The 18,780-nt window shown below is 39.5% G+C and overlaps 2 protein-coding genes across 3 annotated transcripts in view; one reads left to right on the top strand and one right to left on the bottom strand.

The window, feature by feature from the left end:
- Positions 1 to 11,987, top strand: LOC124629854 (cullin-associated NEDD8-dissociated protein 1). The gene is made up of 24 exons (XM_047163489.1): positions 1 to 233; positions 326 to 495; positions 582 to 795; positions 989 to 1,123; positions 1,347 to 1,504; positions 1,580 to 1,742; positions 1,879 to 2,052; positions 2,305 to 2,413; positions 2,495 to 2,628; positions 3,036 to 3,196; positions 3,738 to 3,943; positions 4,280 to 4,473; positions 5,605 to 5,733; positions 5,813 to 5,944; positions 6,167 to 6,338; positions 6,747 to 6,895; positions 7,292 to 7,452; positions 7,816 to 8,014; positions 8,298 to 8,417; positions 8,523 to 8,660; positions 9,023 to 9,211; positions 9,552 to 9,795; positions 10,240 to 10,386; positions 11,256 to 11,987. The coding sequence occupies exons 1-24, from the start codon at positions 192 to 194 to the stop codon at positions 11,387 to 11,389; spliced, it is 3,774 nt and encodes a 1,257-aa protein (XP_047019445.1). The 5' UTR covers positions 1 to 191; the 3' UTR covers positions 11,390 to 11,987.
- The window catches only part of LOC124629853 (myosin-1), a 23,378-nt gene continuing 16,190 nt past the window's right edge, over positions 11,593 to 18,780 (bottom strand). For both annotated transcript variants that reach the window (XM_047163462.1, XM_047163473.1), the window contains 23 exons: positions 18,546 to 18,699; positions 18,121 to 18,444; positions 17,891 to 18,051; positions 17,595 to 17,720; positions 16,695 to 17,012; positions 16,447 to 16,618; positions 16,241 to 16,367; positions 16,044 to 16,158; positions 15,815 to 15,973; positions 15,475 to 15,696; positions 15,276 to 15,407; positions 15,028 to 15,192; positions 14,795 to 14,950; positions 14,616 to 14,714; positions 14,388 to 14,540; positions 14,143 to 14,280; positions 13,739 to 13,893; positions 13,344 to 13,461; positions 13,004 to 13,113; positions 12,662 to 12,836; positions 12,482 to 12,582; positions 12,157 to 12,277; positions 11,593 to 12,059 (listed from right to left, as the gene is read on the bottom strand). In XM_047163462.1, coding sequence (XP_047019418.1) covers positions 12,003 to 12,059; positions 12,157 to 12,277; positions 12,482 to 12,582; positions 12,662 to 12,836; positions 13,004 to 13,113; positions 13,344 to 13,461; positions 13,739 to 13,893; positions 14,143 to 14,280; positions 14,388 to 14,540; positions 14,616 to 14,714; positions 14,795 to 14,950; positions 15,028 to 15,192; positions 15,276 to 15,407; positions 15,475 to 15,696; positions 15,815 to 15,973; positions 16,044 to 16,158; positions 16,241 to 16,367; positions 16,447 to 16,618; positions 16,695 to 17,012; positions 17,595 to 17,720; positions 17,891 to 18,051; positions 18,121 to 18,444; positions 18,546 to 18,699 — 3,558 coding nt within the window. In that variant the 3' untranslated portion in view covers positions 11,593 to 12,002. The remainder of the gene's footprint in view (positions 12,060 to 12,156; positions 12,278 to 12,481; positions 12,583 to 12,661; positions 12,837 to 13,003; positions 13,114 to 13,343; positions 13,462 to 13,738; positions 13,894 to 14,142; positions 14,281 to 14,387; positions 14,541 to 14,615; positions 14,715 to 14,794; positions 14,951 to 15,027; positions 15,193 to 15,275; positions 15,408 to 15,474; positions 15,697 to 15,814; positions 15,974 to 16,043; positions 16,159 to 16,240; positions 16,368 to 16,446; positions 16,619 to 16,694; positions 17,013 to 17,594; positions 17,721 to 17,890; positions 18,052 to 18,120; positions 18,445 to 18,545; positions 18,700 to 18,780) is intronic.

An 18,780-nucleotide genomic window follows, 5' to 3' on the forward strand; every position in this document is an offset into this window, starting at 1 on the left:
ACTTGTCCTATTTTGTCTATACAATTTTAGCGAAGCACCACGAAGCAAGTTTTCGATTCGTCGCTTTTATTTCCCGAATAATCATTCAAATGTTTTTTCTTCACCAATTACTCATGATAAATTGTTAACTTTATCTTTATTTGGCTTTTGTAGTTTTCTATTGTGATTTCAGAGACTGAACACATTACAAAATGGCTAGTGTATCCTATCAAATTGCAAATCTTCTAGAGAAGGTAAGCCGGCGTTCTTATAATAACAGAGTATAGAATTCATTAATCGTTCCCTAATTGCGTGCTAATAACATTGTCTTCAAAAATGTGTTCAGATGACATCGAACGACAAAGACTTCAGGTTCATGGCTACTAACGATTTGATGACTGAATTACAAAAAGACAGTATAAAGCTTGACGATGACTCGGAGAGAAAAGTAGTCAAAATGCTCCTTCGCCTCCTGGAAGATAAGAACGGTGAAGTGCAAAATCTAGCTGTGAAATGGTATGTGATCTTTATAACCATACTCACATCTATAGTGACTTAAATTAATGAGTGAATATGAATAATACCCTCCTGTTATATTACAGTCTCGGTCCTCTAGTGAATAAAGTCAAAGAATATCAAGTGGAGGGTATTGTGGACACACTGTGTGCAAACATGCTCTCAGACACAGAACAACTAAGAGACATCAGCAGCATTGGCTTGAAAACTGTCATATCGGAACTACCATTGGGCTCCAACACATTGGCTGCTAATGTGTGTAAGAAAATAACTGGAAAACTCAGCAGTGCTATTGAGAAGGTAATCCTTTTACAACATTACTGTTAAAGTCACATTTTAAAAACAAATAACAAAGAAACCTTAAATACAAGCTTGAGGTCAATGAATGTTCTCTTATTTTTGATTTTTGTAAGTTACCAATTAGATAATACAGTAAACCAATTGATATTATATTTATTGGTATTATCAAAATAAACACCATTTTCAATTTCAGCAAGAAGATGTTTCAGTTCAACTGGAGGCTTTGGACATATTGGCTGATCTGTTAAGCAGATTTGGAGGCTTGCTCATATCTTTTCACCCCATGTTACTCAATTCACTTCTGCCACAACTCGCTTCACCACGTCAGGTATTTTGAGATAAATTTAAGTAACTATAGTATTTATAATTACAAAACAATATGCATATAAAATAATCTATATGTACTTCATATAATTAATGTTATTTCGTTGGTTGTGTTCATTGTGATGATTAGTGTAATTTTATTTCTCTGTGTAGTAAATACAGATAGAAATTGATTATCATGAACGTTTAGTGACCATAAACTAACCATGCTAACATCATCTGTACAGGCCGTCCGTAAACGCACCATAGTTGCATTGTCACATCTGGTCATGTCTTGCAATGCGTCATTGTACAACAAACTTATTGATCATCTGCTGGAGGGGCTGAGTTCCTCCACATCGTCCAGTGTCAGCCGCACTCATATACAGTGTATTGCATCTATTTGGTAAGACCACAGACATAATAAAAAAAACTAGATGAACTTTATATAATAAGGTATTAACTTAGCTAAATGTTTCAGTCGCCAAGCAGGTCATAGATTTGGAGAGCAGCTGTGGCGAGTTGCGCCACAGGTCCTAGAATATTCTACCGATGCTGATGAAGAACTCCGTGAGCATTGCTTACAAGCTCTTGAAGCCTTTGTACTTAAGTGTCCCAAGGAAGTGCAACCCCATATCCCTACAGTAAGCATTTAGATGAACTTGATTTAGGTTCAGATAAAAAATAAATAATCCTTTCTGCAGTAGATGATAAACAAATGACTCAATCTTGACCTTTGCCTTTTTAGAGATATGATACAAAATGGTAATGTTTTTCTAGATTATCGACCTCTGCCTGAAAATGATCACTTATGATCCTAACTACAACTATGAGGATGAAGAGGAAGATGGTGGAGGTGAGGATGAGGAGATGGAAGATGAATCCTTCACTCCTGACGCTGAACCAGAGTCAGATTCTGAAGAGTACTCTGATGATGATGACATGTCATGGAAGGTAAGATAACTTTTATACTAAGAGCCGATTTTTCAATCGCCAGGTTACTTATCTGAAGAATATGTTTGAGGTTTTAACAGCTTTTGTGTAGTAAATATGTAAAACCACCATATTTATTCCTCGTTTCCAAATAAGTGGTTATTACATTGAATTAATTGAAACTCCAACACTTAGTTTGGTGTACAAGCTACCATAGATTTGAATAAGTAGATTAGATTATCAGTTTCTAATCCTTCTTGCTTTTATCCCCAGGTGCGTCGTGCTGCAGCGAAGTGCTTAGAATCAGTCATCGCGACCCGTCACGAACTACTTGGTGAAATGTACCAAACAGTCTCACCTGCTTTAATTGCTAGATTCAAAGGTACATTGCAATATTGTTATTAATTGTACAACAATCACATGTAAGTTCTAGGTAATAAAGTCTTGTTGTTGAATGTTCTAGAACGCGAAGAAAATGTGAAGTGTGATATTCTGAGCGCGTACACGGCTTTGTTGAGGGCTACCCGTCCCCCACCGGCTTTGCAGATTACTATCGTGCCGACCGACAATTCACCGCAAGCTTTGTTGTTGCAAAGGGTAAGTCTAATTTATTATTTTTAAATTAAAATAATATCACTCTTTTGCATGCTAATAGTGTAACTAACTAGTAATGAGATAGTTGAGCTCATTAGGGAGGCGAAGTGCAGCTAACTAACTAAGAAATAATCTTTCAACTTACATTCGATTTTCTCTACATACTGAATAGAGTTATAAATAAGACTCACGTGAATTTATTTTTATCTTTAAAATGTTGCTGCTCGATAGAAGAAATAGGGAGTGCAACTGTGTTTGCGCAAATGCTGCACAGGACACACTATAGTGTACAAATACTATAGCATGTTCTGTGCAGCTGGCATATCTCCTATGAAGACAACCGCCGTGACCGAAGTAGATTTGGTTATTATATTCTTGCTCATTATTTTATATCGTTGTTCGTGGTCCAGGTGTCGGGCGTGGTGCGCGGCGCGCTGCGCGTGATCCGCGGGCGCAGCGTGCGCGCGCGGGGCTGCGCGCTGGCGCTGCTGCGCGAGCTGCTGGCGGCGGCGCCCGGCTGCCTCGTCGACCACGCCGCCCGCGTCATCCGCGCTCTCACGCCGGCACTCACGTGAGTACAGCGAGCTTTTATTGATTACGCTAACCTATTGCAGATTGAAATCGTTCCAGCTTTTGTTTTCTGATTAGAAATTGGAATTGATATTTAACCAGTTGTTTTTGTTCTGTATGTAATTTTATAAGTAGGTCTTCTAAGAACAGGAAGTGTTAAATATTAAAAAAATCGACAGGTTACAACAATCTTAACTAGTTTTTGTTATGAATTAGGTTAAATAAATAAATTATAATTCTCTATAACCGAAAATAATTCAATAATGTAAACAAGGCAAAACATACACCGTTAATTCTCCAACACAAAATCAGCACAATTAATTAGAAAAATTACGATAAGCAAAAGGAACCACCTCACTACTCGTCATCAAGCAGCAAATGGAAGCGGACGGACGCAACTGAGCGCTCACTTTTATAGGAGGTGGTGGGGATCGAAATTACCCACACAAAGTTTGGCTTACAGTAGTATTTTTATTTTAAATAGGATCTCAAATTCATCATAAGAACTTGCATAATCCACCAACACCATTTTATTTCTACAGTGACAAAAGCACAGCATCGTCCATGAAGATCGAGACACTAGTGTTCGTAGTGTGTCTAGTACGCGGCCACCCGTCGGCGACCATGCGGCCACACGTGGCGGCACTGTTGCCGGCCGTGCTGTGCTGTGTGCACGACCCCTTCTACAAAGTCACTGCTGAAGCCCTGCGAGTACTCCAGACTCTTGTCAAAGTTATGCGACCTTTAGGTAAGCATCATTACGGAAGTGTGTTATAAAGATCGAGACACCAGTGTTCGTGAGATGGTAGTCAAATTACGAGGTACATATGGACTTGTTTTTTAAATTCAGTGAAAAATATTTAGGCTGTCCGCCCTCGTCAGACTCTTGTAGGACAGGTTATCGAACCGATTTTTTGCAGAACATTCTTACTACGATTTTATGACTTACTTTTGGTATTACGTACATATGTGTTGTACTACTGCTATAAGTGTATACCGTTTTTCTTCTACAAAGAAAAATCGGTCATTGACTATCGGGTTTCAAAGTTAGAACAGTTAAAATTGATGTCACTATTAACCACAGATCAGGTAGAACCACCATCAGAGACAGAGGAGATGCGTGTGGAGCCACCTCCGGAAGAACTCCAGAAGTTCATCCCCGCGATGTACGAGTGCACGTTAGTACGTCTGCGCGCCACCGACATGGACCAGGAGGTCAAGGAGAGGGCCATAGCAGCTTGCGGACAACTGCTATGCCATTTTGGTGATTATTTGCAAGTACGTTTCAATATTTGTTCTATATAAATTACTTGAGATGTATTAAAATTTAATTATGTACTTACTACGTACTACCCGTGCCGATAAAGAATGGGATTAGAAATGGCGGCGCATCTATTCACTTCTCGCTCGCACATTATTTCCGTCTATACTCACACTCGTTGGTACCGACTGACAAAAAAATAACGACTTTGATTATGCGTTCCCTCCCCTTTAGTGATATTGATACGGTAATTGCCGTAATATATGGTAATTTAATGATGCTTGGTTTCGACTACCGTATCATTTATTTTAGTAGCCTAAGCCCAAGGAAGGCCTTGGGATTCAAGCTATCTCCATATTCTCCATACCAAATTTCATCAAAATCGGTTCAGTGGTTTAGCCATGAAAGAATAACAGACAGACAGAGAAACAGAGTTACTTACAGATTTATAATATTAGTATGGATATTTGAGATTATTTAAAGTTATGAAGCGAAAATAGTTTATATCCAACCTTAGCATCTCCGCGATTCAGGTAATGGTTTTGTTGATAATTTGTGTACCTACGTAATGTAGTCTCAAAACGATCACAAATTTAACTAACATAAGCTTTATTTTAATTCATGAAATAACGAAACAGTTTCAACGGTAACGATATTTTTTTAACGTTATTCAGTTTATTGTTATTGCATTTTTATGCTGAGGCGTCGTCCTAATTGGCAGCGATCGCACGATGGCGCGATGCGTTTTTCATCTCACGATCTCACTATCTCACTTGCGAGGTTCAAATAGGACACTGATGAAATCTGTATGTTTGAACTCATCGAACGACGAGAATGCATCGTGTCATCGTACAATCGCTGTCAATTAGGACGACGTCTTAGATGAAAAACGCATCGCGCCATCGCGCGATCGCTGCCAATTAGGACGACGCCTGACGCGCCCAGCTCAATGAGCCGCCATTTCTAATCCCATTCTTTATCGGCACGGGTTGTACGTACTACTCTTTCTTATATTCATTCATACGTCGAGTTTACCGCAATTGAAAATATCTTACTTTTTTTAGACTAATTAGTGTTTCTGTCTACTGTATGTAGACAGATACGAGAGAGAGAACGGTTTATTGATAATGTTCTATTTCTTTTGTCAGCACGAGCTTCCCGTATGTCTCCCAATATTCTTAGAGCGATTGCGCAACGAAATCACTCGCTTGACCACCGTGAAAGCTCTCACCAAAGTAGCTTCGTCACCTTTGAGGATTGATCTTACACCTATTCTGGTAAGCTATTATTTTGCATTCTTAAATATAATTTAAATATTTAGTACCTCGATGTTTAATTGATTAATGTTTATTTTAGTCGGATGCTGTTCCGATTCTCGGATCATTCTTGAGGAAAAACCAAAGAGCTTTGAAGTTGTCGACGCTAGTCCTTCTTGATACTTTGGTGCAAAACTACAGCCACGCTATTAGCATAGAGCTGTTGAGCAAGGTATGTAATACATATGTTCCTAATATTTCTTCACGTGTTTTGTTTCCCGAATTGATATAGGCTTTGGTTTTACGCGTTCAATCAAAGCCGACGTTCATTTACACGCGTGCCACGTAAACTAGTATGCTTCGAGCGTGTTCATTTAAACTGGTAGTTGTCAGCAACTTGCTTACGTGCAAAATGTGTTTATTTGAAGTATGATGTGTGTGTTCTGATGCTCAGGTGCTACAAGAGGTGCCGGCGCTGGTGTGCGAGGCGGACCTGCACTGCGCGCAGACGGCGCTGGCTTTAGTTCGCGGCGCCTGCATCCGCTGCCCCGCCGCCCTGACACCCGAGGCGCGTCACGCTCTGACCCCGAACATACTCGCGCTTGCTAAGTCGCCGCTGCTGCAAGGTGAGTACTAACAAAAGGTGTCACGCGGATTCGATAATCATCTCCCGAGCCTTTTCCCAACTATGTTCGGGTCGGCTTCCAGTCTAACCGGATGCGGTTGGGTACCAGTGTTTTACAAGGAGCGACTGCCTATCTGACTTCCTCAACCTAGTTGTCCTGGCAACCTAACCACTTGATTAGACTGGTGTCAGATTTACTGGCTTCTGGCTATCCGCAACGACTGCCAAGGATGTTGAATGACAGCCGGGACCTTACAGTTTAACGAGCCTTCCGAAACACGGTTCGGATCCGATAAATTACATAAATTATTTTAACCAATTTTATTTCGAAACTTCAAACTATAACACCCGGCGTACGAAACCGCGTATTTTATTGTATACCGCATATTTATTTTCTGATATTGTATAGGTGGTGCTCTCAAGGCGATGCTAGGAGTACTGAGCGCGTTGGTAGCCGCCGACGTGGCGGGCTGCTCGCGCCGGGAGCTGCTGGCGCTTCTAGTAGCACCCGTGCACCGTCTGCACGACCACAGCGCCTCTGCGCATCATATCAAACAGGTACCTACTAATGTAAAAATTATGTGAATCAATTAATAACCAACCTAAAAAAAAAAATTGGTACTCAGTTAGACATACATTTGACGTACATAATATGTTTAACCGACTTAAAAAAAGGGGGGTTCCCAATTTGACCTGCATGTCTATTTGTGCGCGATTATATCACGTTTGGTTTAGCTGAATTTGACATGGTTTTCAGCATAGTATTTGGCAAACTTAAGAGAAGGTTTTAGGTATGTTATTGAATTTAAAGTCGGTATCATTTGTTAAGTTCTTGTAAAACTGTTATTGTTTCTTGATATTGTTAGCAGTATACTTCCAGTATATTACAAACTTATCATATTTTACAATAGCAGTTCCAGCTGAATTTGTATCTACAGTCTCCATTGTATTTAGGCGTTCCACTCGCTCGCGAAGTGCGTGGCGGCAGTGGTGGTGGAGGGCGGGTCGGATGCACTGGAAGTGGTGCGCGGGTTCCTGCGCGACGCCGCGCAGCCTACCTCCGACGCACATCACATGTTCGCTTTGTTAGCGCTCGCTGAGATCGGAAGGCACTTGTGAGTATATTATATAACTTTAGATTACTGAGTAATTGTTTCGAGGTAAACCAGGACTCAACCTGGTCTTAATTGATGGTCTTTCATATGTAATTGTTGAATTTATTACAACTGAGTGAGTCCCTTATCATAAGCAATCCTTAATTTTTTTTTGCATGCTACGTAACATGGGAATGAATGAAAAGTGACCCTCGAAACAGACATCTCGTATTAGTAATTTTGGAGACATTCTAGAATCCAACAATAAATAACTTGGTCCCAACCGGCTGTCAATCAAAACCATCAAAATATCTTTATTTTCACGCTACATTGGTCCATAGACAAGCCATACCATACTTCTTAATTATTATTATTCCCTTTCAGAGACTTAAGCTCCATACCTAACTTGAAAGAGGTCCTCCTGGCATCATTCACTCCGTCATCGGAAGAAGTGAAGTCTGCCGCCAGCTACGCGCTCGGGTCAGTCGCTGTGGGCAACCTGCCCGAGTTCCTACCGTTCATACTGGGAGAGATCGAGGCACAGCCTAAACGGCAATATCTGTTGTTACACTCTTTGAGGGAGGTAAGATATACACCATATTTTAAAAATATATAAGGCCCAGCTTTCATAGTCTATTTGCCAGACAAAGGTTGCTTATAACTTCTGCCAGATATTGCTATCAGTAACTGGTAAAACTAGCCATGAATATGTTAAATTAATTATTCAAGAACATGTTTGACGTTTTGTTAAGAAAATATGTCAAACAGCCATATTTATTCCTGAGCTTGAAATTAACTGATGATTGAAAAATCGGCCCTTAAAAAAATATTTTCTTTAATGTGACTTTGTTATTATTTATTGCCAGATAATCTCTTGCGAATCGTGCACGCCCGAAGGTGTGGAAGCGTTGAGACCGTTTATACCTGAAATCTGGGTGCAGCTGTCTAAGCACTGTCAGTGCGCGGAAGAAGGATCTCGCAATGTTGTGAGTTTTTTAACAGTTATATAGCATTGTATAAAAGATCTTTCATGTAAGTATAGCATGAAATGAGTTAATAAACTTGTTATTTAATCAACACTCTTGTTCCAGGTTGCCGAATGCTTAGGAAAATTATGTTTACTAGAGCCTCAAGACTTATTACCACACCTGAAGGAGTTCCTCAAGTCGCCCGAACCACTCACAAGGACGACTGCTGTCACTGCCGTCAAATTTACGATATCAGATCAGGTAATTTATGCTGTTTACTTTAATTTTGAGAGGTCTTGAACTGTGAATAAGCTTTGCAGCACAGAGCATTTTTACTGCTAATTGTTGCTGTTGGTTTTGAGATATTAGAAATAATAAAGACTACTAGTATTCTTCCCAGAAAAAATACATAGGAAATGGTGAAGGGTGGGCGACGGCGTATTGGGAATTGTCATTTGTTTTTGACGTTCGAAAAGTGCTGATTTATTAGTCTAATTTGAATAAACGTCTTTGAGTTTGTCTTGTTTTTTTTTGTGCCGAGTTCGACTCGCATTTGGCTGGTTTTAATAAATGGAAATGTTGACAGGAAAAAATATATTTTCTAATTATTGTATTATGATTAGCCTCAAGCGATCGACCCGCTGCTGCGCGGCTGCATGTCGGAGCTGCTGGTGCCGCTGCGGGACCCGGAGCTGGGCGTGCGGCGCGTGGCGCTGGTGGCGTTCAACTCCGCCGCGCACAACAAGCCCTCGCTCATCCGCGACCTGCTGCCGCACGTGCTGCCCACCATCTACCAGGAGACCAAAGTCAAGGTAGCTAGGAACATATACACCTGAGCTAGATAGCAGATCCTAGGAAAACTCATTTTAAACATTCGGTGTAATCCCACGGCGAAGGAAAGATGAGCGGAGATGCCATAAGCTAGGTCAGGTGTCTTCTTCTTGGTCAAATAAGTAAGGCGGGTGTTCAAAAGAAATCGTATGAGGGCGTAGCTAGTAACATTCCTCGTCCCTCGTACACATCCGCATTTTGGCGACGCTAGTTTCTTAGATCATCTTCGCTAGGCATTTATTTTCATGAGATCCTTACCAAAATTTTATAATTGATAATTAATATTTATCTAATTCCAAAATATTTCAAATCTCCTAACAGAAAGAGCTAATCAGAGAAGTAGAGATGGGTCCGTTCAAGCACTCGGTAGACGATGGTCTCGATCTTCGCAAAGCAGCTTTCGAGTGTATGTACACATTACTGGGCACGTGCCTGGACCGGCTGGACGTGTTCGAGTTCCTGCGCCACGTGGAAGACGGCCTGCGTGACCACTACGACATCAAGATGCTCACCTACCTCATGTGTGCTCGTTTAGCACAGTTGTGTCCCGCTGTTGTTTTACAGAGTAAGTTATTTGTTGTAAAGTGTACTGTTTTGAAGTCGAATTTTCATGGAAGAAGTGTATTTTTAACCAAGAAAAATAGGTGGTAGCATTCTTTTGGTATAAATTAACTAGCATTGTTGTTGCTGAATCAGTGTTGAGGAGATTAGATAGGCAGTTATCCTTTTAAAACATTGGTACTCAGCTGCATCCGGTTAGACTGGAAACCGACCTCAACATAGTTGGGAAAAGGCTTGGGAGATAATTGGTTGTTGCTGAATCATTTGTGATGTTTCAAGAATTTAATAAGATCGACTGTGGTTACGTTACTCAAAAACCTGTAAATACTGCAGTTTCTTCCAATACACTTAGAATATGACCTTTATGGGACTGACATACATGTTAATTGAGTCATTATATTTTTGAGTCTATAAGAACTGTGTACAATTTTCCTTTGTTCTTGTTTAGGGCTAGAAAGTTTAGTGGAGCCATTAAGAGCGACGTGCACGATGAAGGTGAAGGCCAACTCAGTAAAGCAAGAGTACGAGAAACAGGACGAGCTCAAGCGGTCCGCGCTCAGAGCAGCCGCTGCTCTACTACAGATACCCGAAGCAGGTAATATAGTAATATCTCATAATACAAACCTCTTATAAAATAACCTACAAAATAATCTAGACTATAGTTCGGCCATTCAGAGAATGCGTTCCTGACACGTCGCGATTGAACTGACGACGTAACTACATTCATTGATTATTGATATAATAATGTTGTTTTAATGCTCCTCAATTGTTAAAACGGTAAACAACCAGCAAAAATATTTTTATCGTAACTGCAACGCCATTGCAAAGTTACGTCGTCAGTTCAATCGCGACGTGTCAGGAACGCATTCTCTGAATGGCCGAACTATAATATTATAAGAGTGAGTATTGACTACAATATTTTCTGGAGCATTTCTGTGTAATGTAACGTTCTAGCGAATGGTAAAATACAGGCAAAAGCTCAGTCTCCAAAGCGTTTCCATGTTCGTGCGAATGCTCGGCGTTATGTTACGGGTAAATACTCGACGACCGTGCGTCTTTCGTCCCGCTCCTTCCGCGTCACCCAGCAACCGCGCATCGCCCGCACTTGGCTCGACGAAATGTTACACCAATATGCTCGTTGGTTTGTAACAAACAGGTGAGTGTGCTCGACGTTTTGTTCGTAAAAGAATGATACATTAGAACATCACATGGAGCGGCTCCTTGTTCTGTTCCAAGTAAATGTTGTAGTTTATACTCACCTTAAGGAGAACCGATTTAATTGTTTCTTTGTTTGAGATAAATAGGCTCCGAACCTACTTGACCAATTTGAAAAATTCTTTTACTGTTTGAAGCTACATTATCCCTGGTGAACATTGACTTTTATCCGGTTATGGGCAGAATAAATAAAATCAAGAATAATTACTATTGTGGCATTTGATCAAATTACTATGTTCGTCATTACAGAGAAGAACCCCCACTTGATGGACTTCGTGACCCAGATCAAGTCGTTCCCGGACCTGCAGCCTATCTTCGAGTCCATCCTGAAGGACTCCGTGGGCGGCGCGGGCGTGGACTCCAACCTCATGGACCAGAGCTAGCCGCCCTCACACTTCGCACCAGTTCTCCCACATTGCGACCAACACCACGAGGTTATTTTATTTTGGTCTATTTTGTTGTTTCGTTTTTGTAAGAATGCATATTATTTTCATTCATGTCAAATGTAAAAATGATTGAAATTGAATAGAAGTAGTTTAATACTATATTTTAATTTCGCTTTTCATTGGACTCGAATTAAAGAGAGTTTAATTCAACAGCTTTATTATAAAGTTACAAAGTACATAACTAAAACATTAGCACTGCTAATCGAATTCTGGACGTTTATGAGTACGCCAGAATGCGAGTGTACGCTATGCTCACAAGGAAACTAAGGACGTAAGGAATTAGGTCTCGTCACGGTTCGCATAACTATATTGTGACGGCGGAAATCAGACATGCATAACTATCGATATCCGGGCTAAAGTTCTTAATCCGCTTTAACTAGTACTCAACAGTTCAATAGAATGGCTAGACTCATAGATTGGTAGTATTCTATCGATAGTTATACAGAATAATTTATTTTATTGATATGTATTGTGATATTACAAGCTATGTGGAAAAATCATAGGAAAATGGATAAATACACTATAATGAAGCGAATCTTTATAGTATCAGTTATTTCCCTTTCCTCTTTGCCGCTGGCGTGGCGCTCGCTGGCCTTGGCACTTCGTTCTGTGGGTACAAATAAACGAAGTTATATTTATGAGAAGTAAATATATAAAACGAATATGTGCATTGGTTATGGTGGTTTAAAAACAAATAAAATTACCGGTTTAGCTGGAGACGCGCGGGTCAGTGTGGTGCTGCTGGCGTTTCGTAGAGGCGGCCGAGACGAGGAGCTCATCATACCGCCCATTGCACTCGCCGGCCGCTCCGGGCTCAACTCTTTGCTATAAATATGAATATTTTTCAAATTATAATATTCAGTTGACACAAAAAAACATAAAAGAAGGGCATATAATACATAAAAAAAGTAGTTTTTTACTAATGTTACTTCGGGCCACCTTTTTCACACATGGTTGGTTAGCCCCATACTAAGTTAGTAATTTACTTGTGTTATGGTTACATATATACACGTGAATGGTTACACAAACCTGTTTGTTCGAGACATCTGCCCTTTTCTGCTGAATATATCGGATAGGCGCCCTCGTAAGTCGCGTTTGCTCCCTGCTGCACTCATATCCGAATCTGAACCCTGTGGACAAACCAAAAGTGTAGTAAGGTTACAAAAGAAATCTCTTTCAAAATAATATTTCTATGGAACGCCTAGTTACCTGAGAAACGGTGCCAATAGGTCTGAATTCCACATGTTCCGTGCTGTCGTGGGTGTGCACTTGGTCGTCAATAGAGCGGGACTTGGTCAGTTTCTTCAATTTGCCGAAGATACTCTTTTTTTTCTTTTTCTCGGAAGGAAGCACTTCGCTTTGGGCTGATCCACCGGATAGTCGACTGTATAATATTGTTTACATAAAGTAAGTATAAAAGGAATACAATTGAAAAGTTCTACAACATTCTTTAGTATTTTATCTTCTAGTCAAGTCTGAAAGAGGTAAAAGAAAGAGAACTTTTATTTGCAAAGAACTTAGGTATAAAATAGGGGGTTCCAATTATCATACCTGTCAAGGCTAGCATCACGTTGCATCGTGAACAAACGGTTATCCGCATCTCCGTCTAGCGACTGCATCGACGACACGCTGCTTTCGTCGACGGATTTCCATATCAAGCTCTATTTACAAAAATGTATGTAGGTGAGTATCATCAGTCATTGAAGATCTAATGTGTCATGTGTTTAAATAAATACATGACACATTAGATAATATTACATTAAATTAATATTATTACATTAGATTAATATTTATGGCCGTTGCTAATATCCTATCCATCTATTGATTTGCTTACTGTAGATGTAATTTTGACATTAGCCCCATACAAAAAAGATCAAATTGCTATACTTACTTGATCTTTAGTAGTCTGCTCGAGGGATATAGATCGCTTCTTGAGTGATGGAGCACGGGATGGTGTGCGCGTGGCCGGTGACACTGATAGCGTGTCCCGGGGCTCCGTCGACATTGCTCTAGGAATGGTATAAACATTTTGAGAATCCGAGGTAGGCACAGCTACATTCTTTGACTGAGTCTATTTATATGACTTGATACATAGTACATCTATATGTACATACATATATACCGCACATACCGCATATAGATACCGCAGTTAGCTAGTTGTTATCTCACGAAGTAGCATGAATTATTCCTCTTTGAAAGGTATATAACCTAACTGATGGACTAACATAGTCTTAAGAATTTCTTTTAGAACAAAAACACAGTCTATGAAGGAAGTAGGTTTACTACCTTCTAGCAGTGGCCTGGTGTCGTCGTTGTCGCTCTGCGATGCGCGACGCTCGCAGCTCGTCGGTGAGGCGCCGCAGCCGCGCCGCAGTAGACGCGGCTTCTATGCCGTTCGCACCACTTTCTGGCGTTGCCGACCGAGATCGAGACTTCGATGACTAGCAATGAAGAAGCAAGTTTGAAATATTTTATTAAAAGCCCCAAAAATAAGGTAAGTAAAGTTTTTATCTATAGTAATATGATAAAGGGGTAAAATTTATTAGTTTGTATGCAGGGGGTATCTTTGGAACCGCTGGTCGGATTACAATGTTCCTGAGGGCCATAGGCTATATTTTATCCCGGTACGGGCAGTAGTTCTCATGGGAGAAAACGGCTAGTTGTTAATTATTGTTTTAGAAACGATATACCCTATTTCGTCTTGGCGGTGTAGGAGTGACCAAGTTCTTCTCCGGTTTAACAGGCGGCTCATTGCGGAATAGTTCTGGACTCTGCTTCATTAGGTCGTCTATTGTTTCTAGGAGTTGCGTTATTATTCTGTCATCCTCCTGTAAATGTTCCAAGAAAGTCAACATAGTTCTTAGTTCAAAAAAATTGAGACAATATACAAAGTGAGATGTTTTAAGATGAAAGATTCCTTGTTTCATTTACTGACCTGTTGCGCACGTTTGAGTGACCCGACAAGCAGTTTGTTCTGATCGCGGTCCCTGTCATGACGCTCCTTATCGCGACGTAGCTTCTCATTGGCAGTACGCAATTTAGCATGCGCGTCTCGCAACTCCAGCAAATCACACTGCAACTCTGTCACCTGAATAGAGAATTTAGTTTGAGAATACTTTTAAGAAATAGGACTGATTAGGAATTTGCTTTAGTTAGTAGTTACCTTCTTCTTAGCCTCTTCGGTTTCTTCTTCTGTTGTTCTCTTCAATTGATCTATTCTTCTCTTCATGTCTAACCTTTCCTTCTCTCTTTCACGTTCAATCTAAAAATAGTAAAACAATTTATATAATTCCGCACACCTCTGCTCCTAATCAAATATAAACCACTATATCGGTATGTTACCTCGAAGAGCGTTTGCCTAAGATCCCTGGCGAGTGTAGAGGTCTCTTGTAACAATCGCTGCTGTTCGTCTCGTTCCTTGTGCCACGCTAGCTCCATACGAGTCGCCAATCCCGCCACACGCGCTCGACCAGACGATAGCAATCTTTCTTCTTCATACTGTGGAGAAATAATCATTTTAAAATACCTACCCATCTTTTGTGGAATTTAAAGTTTAAAGTCTCTGGTGGTGTTACCTCATTCAATCTAGACTGCATTTCTGAGAAGCGGACCTCTGCCGCAGAGCGTTCGCTAATGAGTTCTGTGTTAAGTTTGGAAGCCAATAGTCTAGCCTCACACAGTTCATCTTCCAAGCACGCTGTTTGCTGCTCCAGAGTTGCCACTTTGTTGCGGTACTCCTCCTAAAACATGATTTTGTTTAGTGATCGTTTTCATTTTTAGCTGATCTAACCATTTTTCCGTAAGATGTGTACCCAAAACTTACTTCATCAGTACTAGATATCGAAAGTCTGGGTGTTCTTGCATTCTTGTCACCATTCTTCATTTCGGTCATCGTTTTCTGAGCGGCATCCAGCATTTGTTTATAGTTGTCTCTTTCCCGCCTGAATCTCGATACCTACTCAACAAATACTTTACATATACGATTCATTTTATCTATATTTTATGGATGAAACTTCTATTACCTGGTTGTGCAAAGACTTGAGTTCGTCTCTCATGGTGTTCATCTGGCCTTCGTATCTAACCTTCATCTCTGCAAGTTCATGCTTTCTGGATACATCAGCTTTTTCAAGTCTCGTATTCAGAGAAGACAATTCTCTCTCCAACTCGGAATTTTCACTTGCCAAAGTCCTCTGTACCTTAGAGACTCTCTCGTAGTCTTCCAGTTTTTTCTTGGCTTCCTCCAACTGCAGAAAAATATAGTTTTTTCAAAAGTGGTTAACGCATGCCAGCTGTTTTAAACTTGTAAATTAATACCTAACTACTATTGCAAGTATTTCTTTTGCGGGATTTTTTCAGTCATACCTCTTTCTTGGCCATGTCGTGATGATGCTGCAGAACATCTCGCTGGTCTTGTGCCGTCCGTAGCTCGCGTTCTCTCTGTTCCAGCTTAGTGTTAAGCCGAGCTCGTTCCACTTCCCAGCCTCCGCCGCATAATCGATCTTGTAGCGAAGATATCGTGTTCTACAATCAGGAGTAAATAATGTAAAACCAGCAAAAAAGGTCTGCATTCAAAAGTACTGTCGGCAATTACCTGCATTTCAGTCTTTTCTTTCGTCCATGCTGACGACTGAGTTTCATAGTTGTCTGTGAGGGTTTTGATTTCAGCTAATGCAGCGGTCAGTTCTTTTTGGACGTGTATTAACTCACTGTGGGAAAAAAAAACATAGTTATCAATAATATATAATCCTTCACAATCTTGACTATCAAGATTTTAGGAATAATAATTACCCCTGTGCCTGCTCTTTTTCAACTGTAAGCCTGGCTTTAGTGACAACGTGCTCTTCTTCCAATATTTCGTATTTACCCGTTAGTTCTTCGTACTCTGCCTTTTCAACGGCAAGAGAGTGTTCCAATTCTGTAATCAACGAATATTTGGTATAACAAAAAGATTCATATATTTAATTTTTTCAAAAGGTATCAAGTGAATTACGCACTTTTAACTGCTTCTTCATGTTCCTGCTTGAGATCAGAAATCTTCTTAGCTCCTGCACCGGACGATTGCTCTAATACTTTTAGTTTTCCTTTAAGTGTAGCTAATTCTGCTTCTTTGTTCTTTATATCTACGTCATGTGCCTTGCGCATACGCTCCAGTTTCTTGCGTTCAGCCTATGAAAGTTATATTTTAGTAATGTATTTAATGTTCAAGGTAATTTACTTAAAAATAGTGATGATGTTAACTTACCTGTAAATCAGTTTCCAATTCCGAAGCCTTACTCTCCCAGTAGCTAGATTCTTTCTTTTCTGCCTGTAATTTGTTCTCGTGCTCTTTTTTCTCATTCTCTAATTTTGATATACTTGATTTTAATTGCGACATTTCGGATTTTATTGCAGCTAATTCTTTCTCAGTCTTTTCTAGATCTCGTTTGGCATTTGCTAATTCTTCCTGTTTATCTTCAAGTTCTTTAGATGTTCTGTCTAATTTATCTTGCATTTGTGCCATTTCTACTGACGATATCGCTTCGTCGTATTTCTGGTTTGATGTATCTCGTAAGGCATCTTCCTACAATTTTATGAAATATTTTAATAAGGTTCCAGATCATTATATCTGATCACTATGAAAGGAAAATCGCAATCTATATCACTAATGTACAAGGGAACAAACTATAAGGCTTGGGGAAATAATTTTACATGCGCATGTTCTAAAAATCTATAAATAGCTGCTCTAGTCAATCAAAATAACGGGAGCACTAAAATTTGGAAAAACCGGGTAAAAACCAAAATGGGGACATGCTTTGTGCTTTTCTATCAAAGGGATCGTCCAAATACCAGTTGTTTTATATGAATATCTTTGGCAGATATTGTTGATTCCAAATTGGTGATTTTGTTCTCGTAATCAGATTTCATGTCCCTTAAATCTGTTTCGAGAGTTATTAGACTGCTTTCGGCTTTCATAAGTTTGGTTTGCATTTGGTCTTTTTCGCTAGTAAAATCTACCGATATGCGCCGTTGACTGTTAGCTAATAATTCAGCTTGCTCCTTTTCCAGGGAAAGCTAGTATTTTATAATAAAAAATGATTAATGATGTAATTGTATAGGCACATAATGAAATCAATGGAAGATTTGTAAAGGTGCATGTTCTTACCTCTTTTTCTAATTTAGCTACTTTGTCTTTACGAACTGCTAGTTGCTTTTCAGTTCGTTTACATTTGTCCTCCGCTTCTTTGAATTTCTTTTCTAACTCACCTATCTTTTTAGCTTTATCTCCAACCTAGGAACATATCATTTTAGTGTTGATCAACTTCAGTGAGTAGTCGTTAAGGTTAACCGCATCATCGATATTATAAGTAAATTCACCCGTCTACTAACTCATACCGGTTTGTTATGTATGACTCTCTATGTATATAATAGTAAGTAGGCCGTTTAATTGTAGGTACTTACCTCTTTGAGCAACTTTTGTTTATCTTGTTCTAATTTATTTACAACTTCTACTTGTTTCTTTAACTTATCAATCTCTTTATCTTTTACATCTATCTCTGTTTTCAGATCCTCTATTTTCTTCATACAGTCCGACATAGTCGTATGCAGTGATGTTGCATTTTCTGAAAGAGCGGTGTGAGTTATTATCTAGAATATACATTAATATTGTTACTTTTCGTACGAATACTCACTCAGTTCGTTATTCAGTTTACTAATTTGTGACTCTAAACTCTTCTTTTCTTCTTGTAGCGTTTTGATTTGACTAGATATGCTACTATTGTCTTTTTCCAGTGTTTTTAATTTGCTATTAATGTCTGTCTTGTCAGTTTCTAACTTTGCGTTGAGATCCTTTAGTTTAGCAATTTCAGTTTGTAATCGATTCTTCTCGTTTGTAAATTCGGAATCGTTTCTGGATAATTTGGATCTTATATCTTCAATATCTTTCTCCATTTGAGCTCTAGTATTGATTTCAGTTCCAGAAAGTCCTGCGTTTTTCATAATGACATACATTTCACCTGTAAAGAAACCACGGAATTTACATTCATTCAATTTAAATTTTACTATACGACTATCGTATTGTTAACAAGGATTGATATGAGTAATAACTATGTTTTACCGATTTCACTTTCCAAATCCTCAACCATTCTTTTCATTTGTAGTTTTGTAGTTAAATCAGTTGGTTTCTTGGGAACTCTGGGTCTGAACGATTTAATCGCATCTTCTTTCAATGCTTTTAATGCAACTTGTAATTGAGCTTTTTCTTTTTCAAGCTGTAAAAAATTATAAAACCACAGTTTATTACCGTGTGACCGTGTGAAACATAGGAATCAATTCTACCTTCGAGTAATCTA

Source organism: Helicoverpa zea, chromosome 1 (genome assembly GCF_022581195.2).
Source record: "Helicoverpa zea isolate HzStark_Cry1AcR chromosome 1, ilHelZeax1.1, whole genome shotgun sequence".
NCBI lineage: Eukaryota > Metazoa > Arthropoda > Insecta > Lepidoptera > Noctuidae > Helicoverpa > Helicoverpa zea.

Bases quoted from the DNA above. Each gene is read 5' to 3' on its own strand.
- LOC124629854 (XM_047163489.1), top strand. From the start codon at position 192: ATGGCTAGTGTATCCTATCAAATTGCAAATCTTCTAGAGAAG. The intron at 796-988 runs GTAATCCTTTTA...TTTCAATTTCAG, and splicing joins TCAGCAGTGCTATTGAGAAG to CAAGAAGATGTTTCAGTTCA. The intron at 1,505-1,579 runs GTAAGACCACAG...TAAATGTTTCAG, and splicing joins CAGTGTATTGCATCTATTTG to TCGCCAAGCAGGTCATAGAT.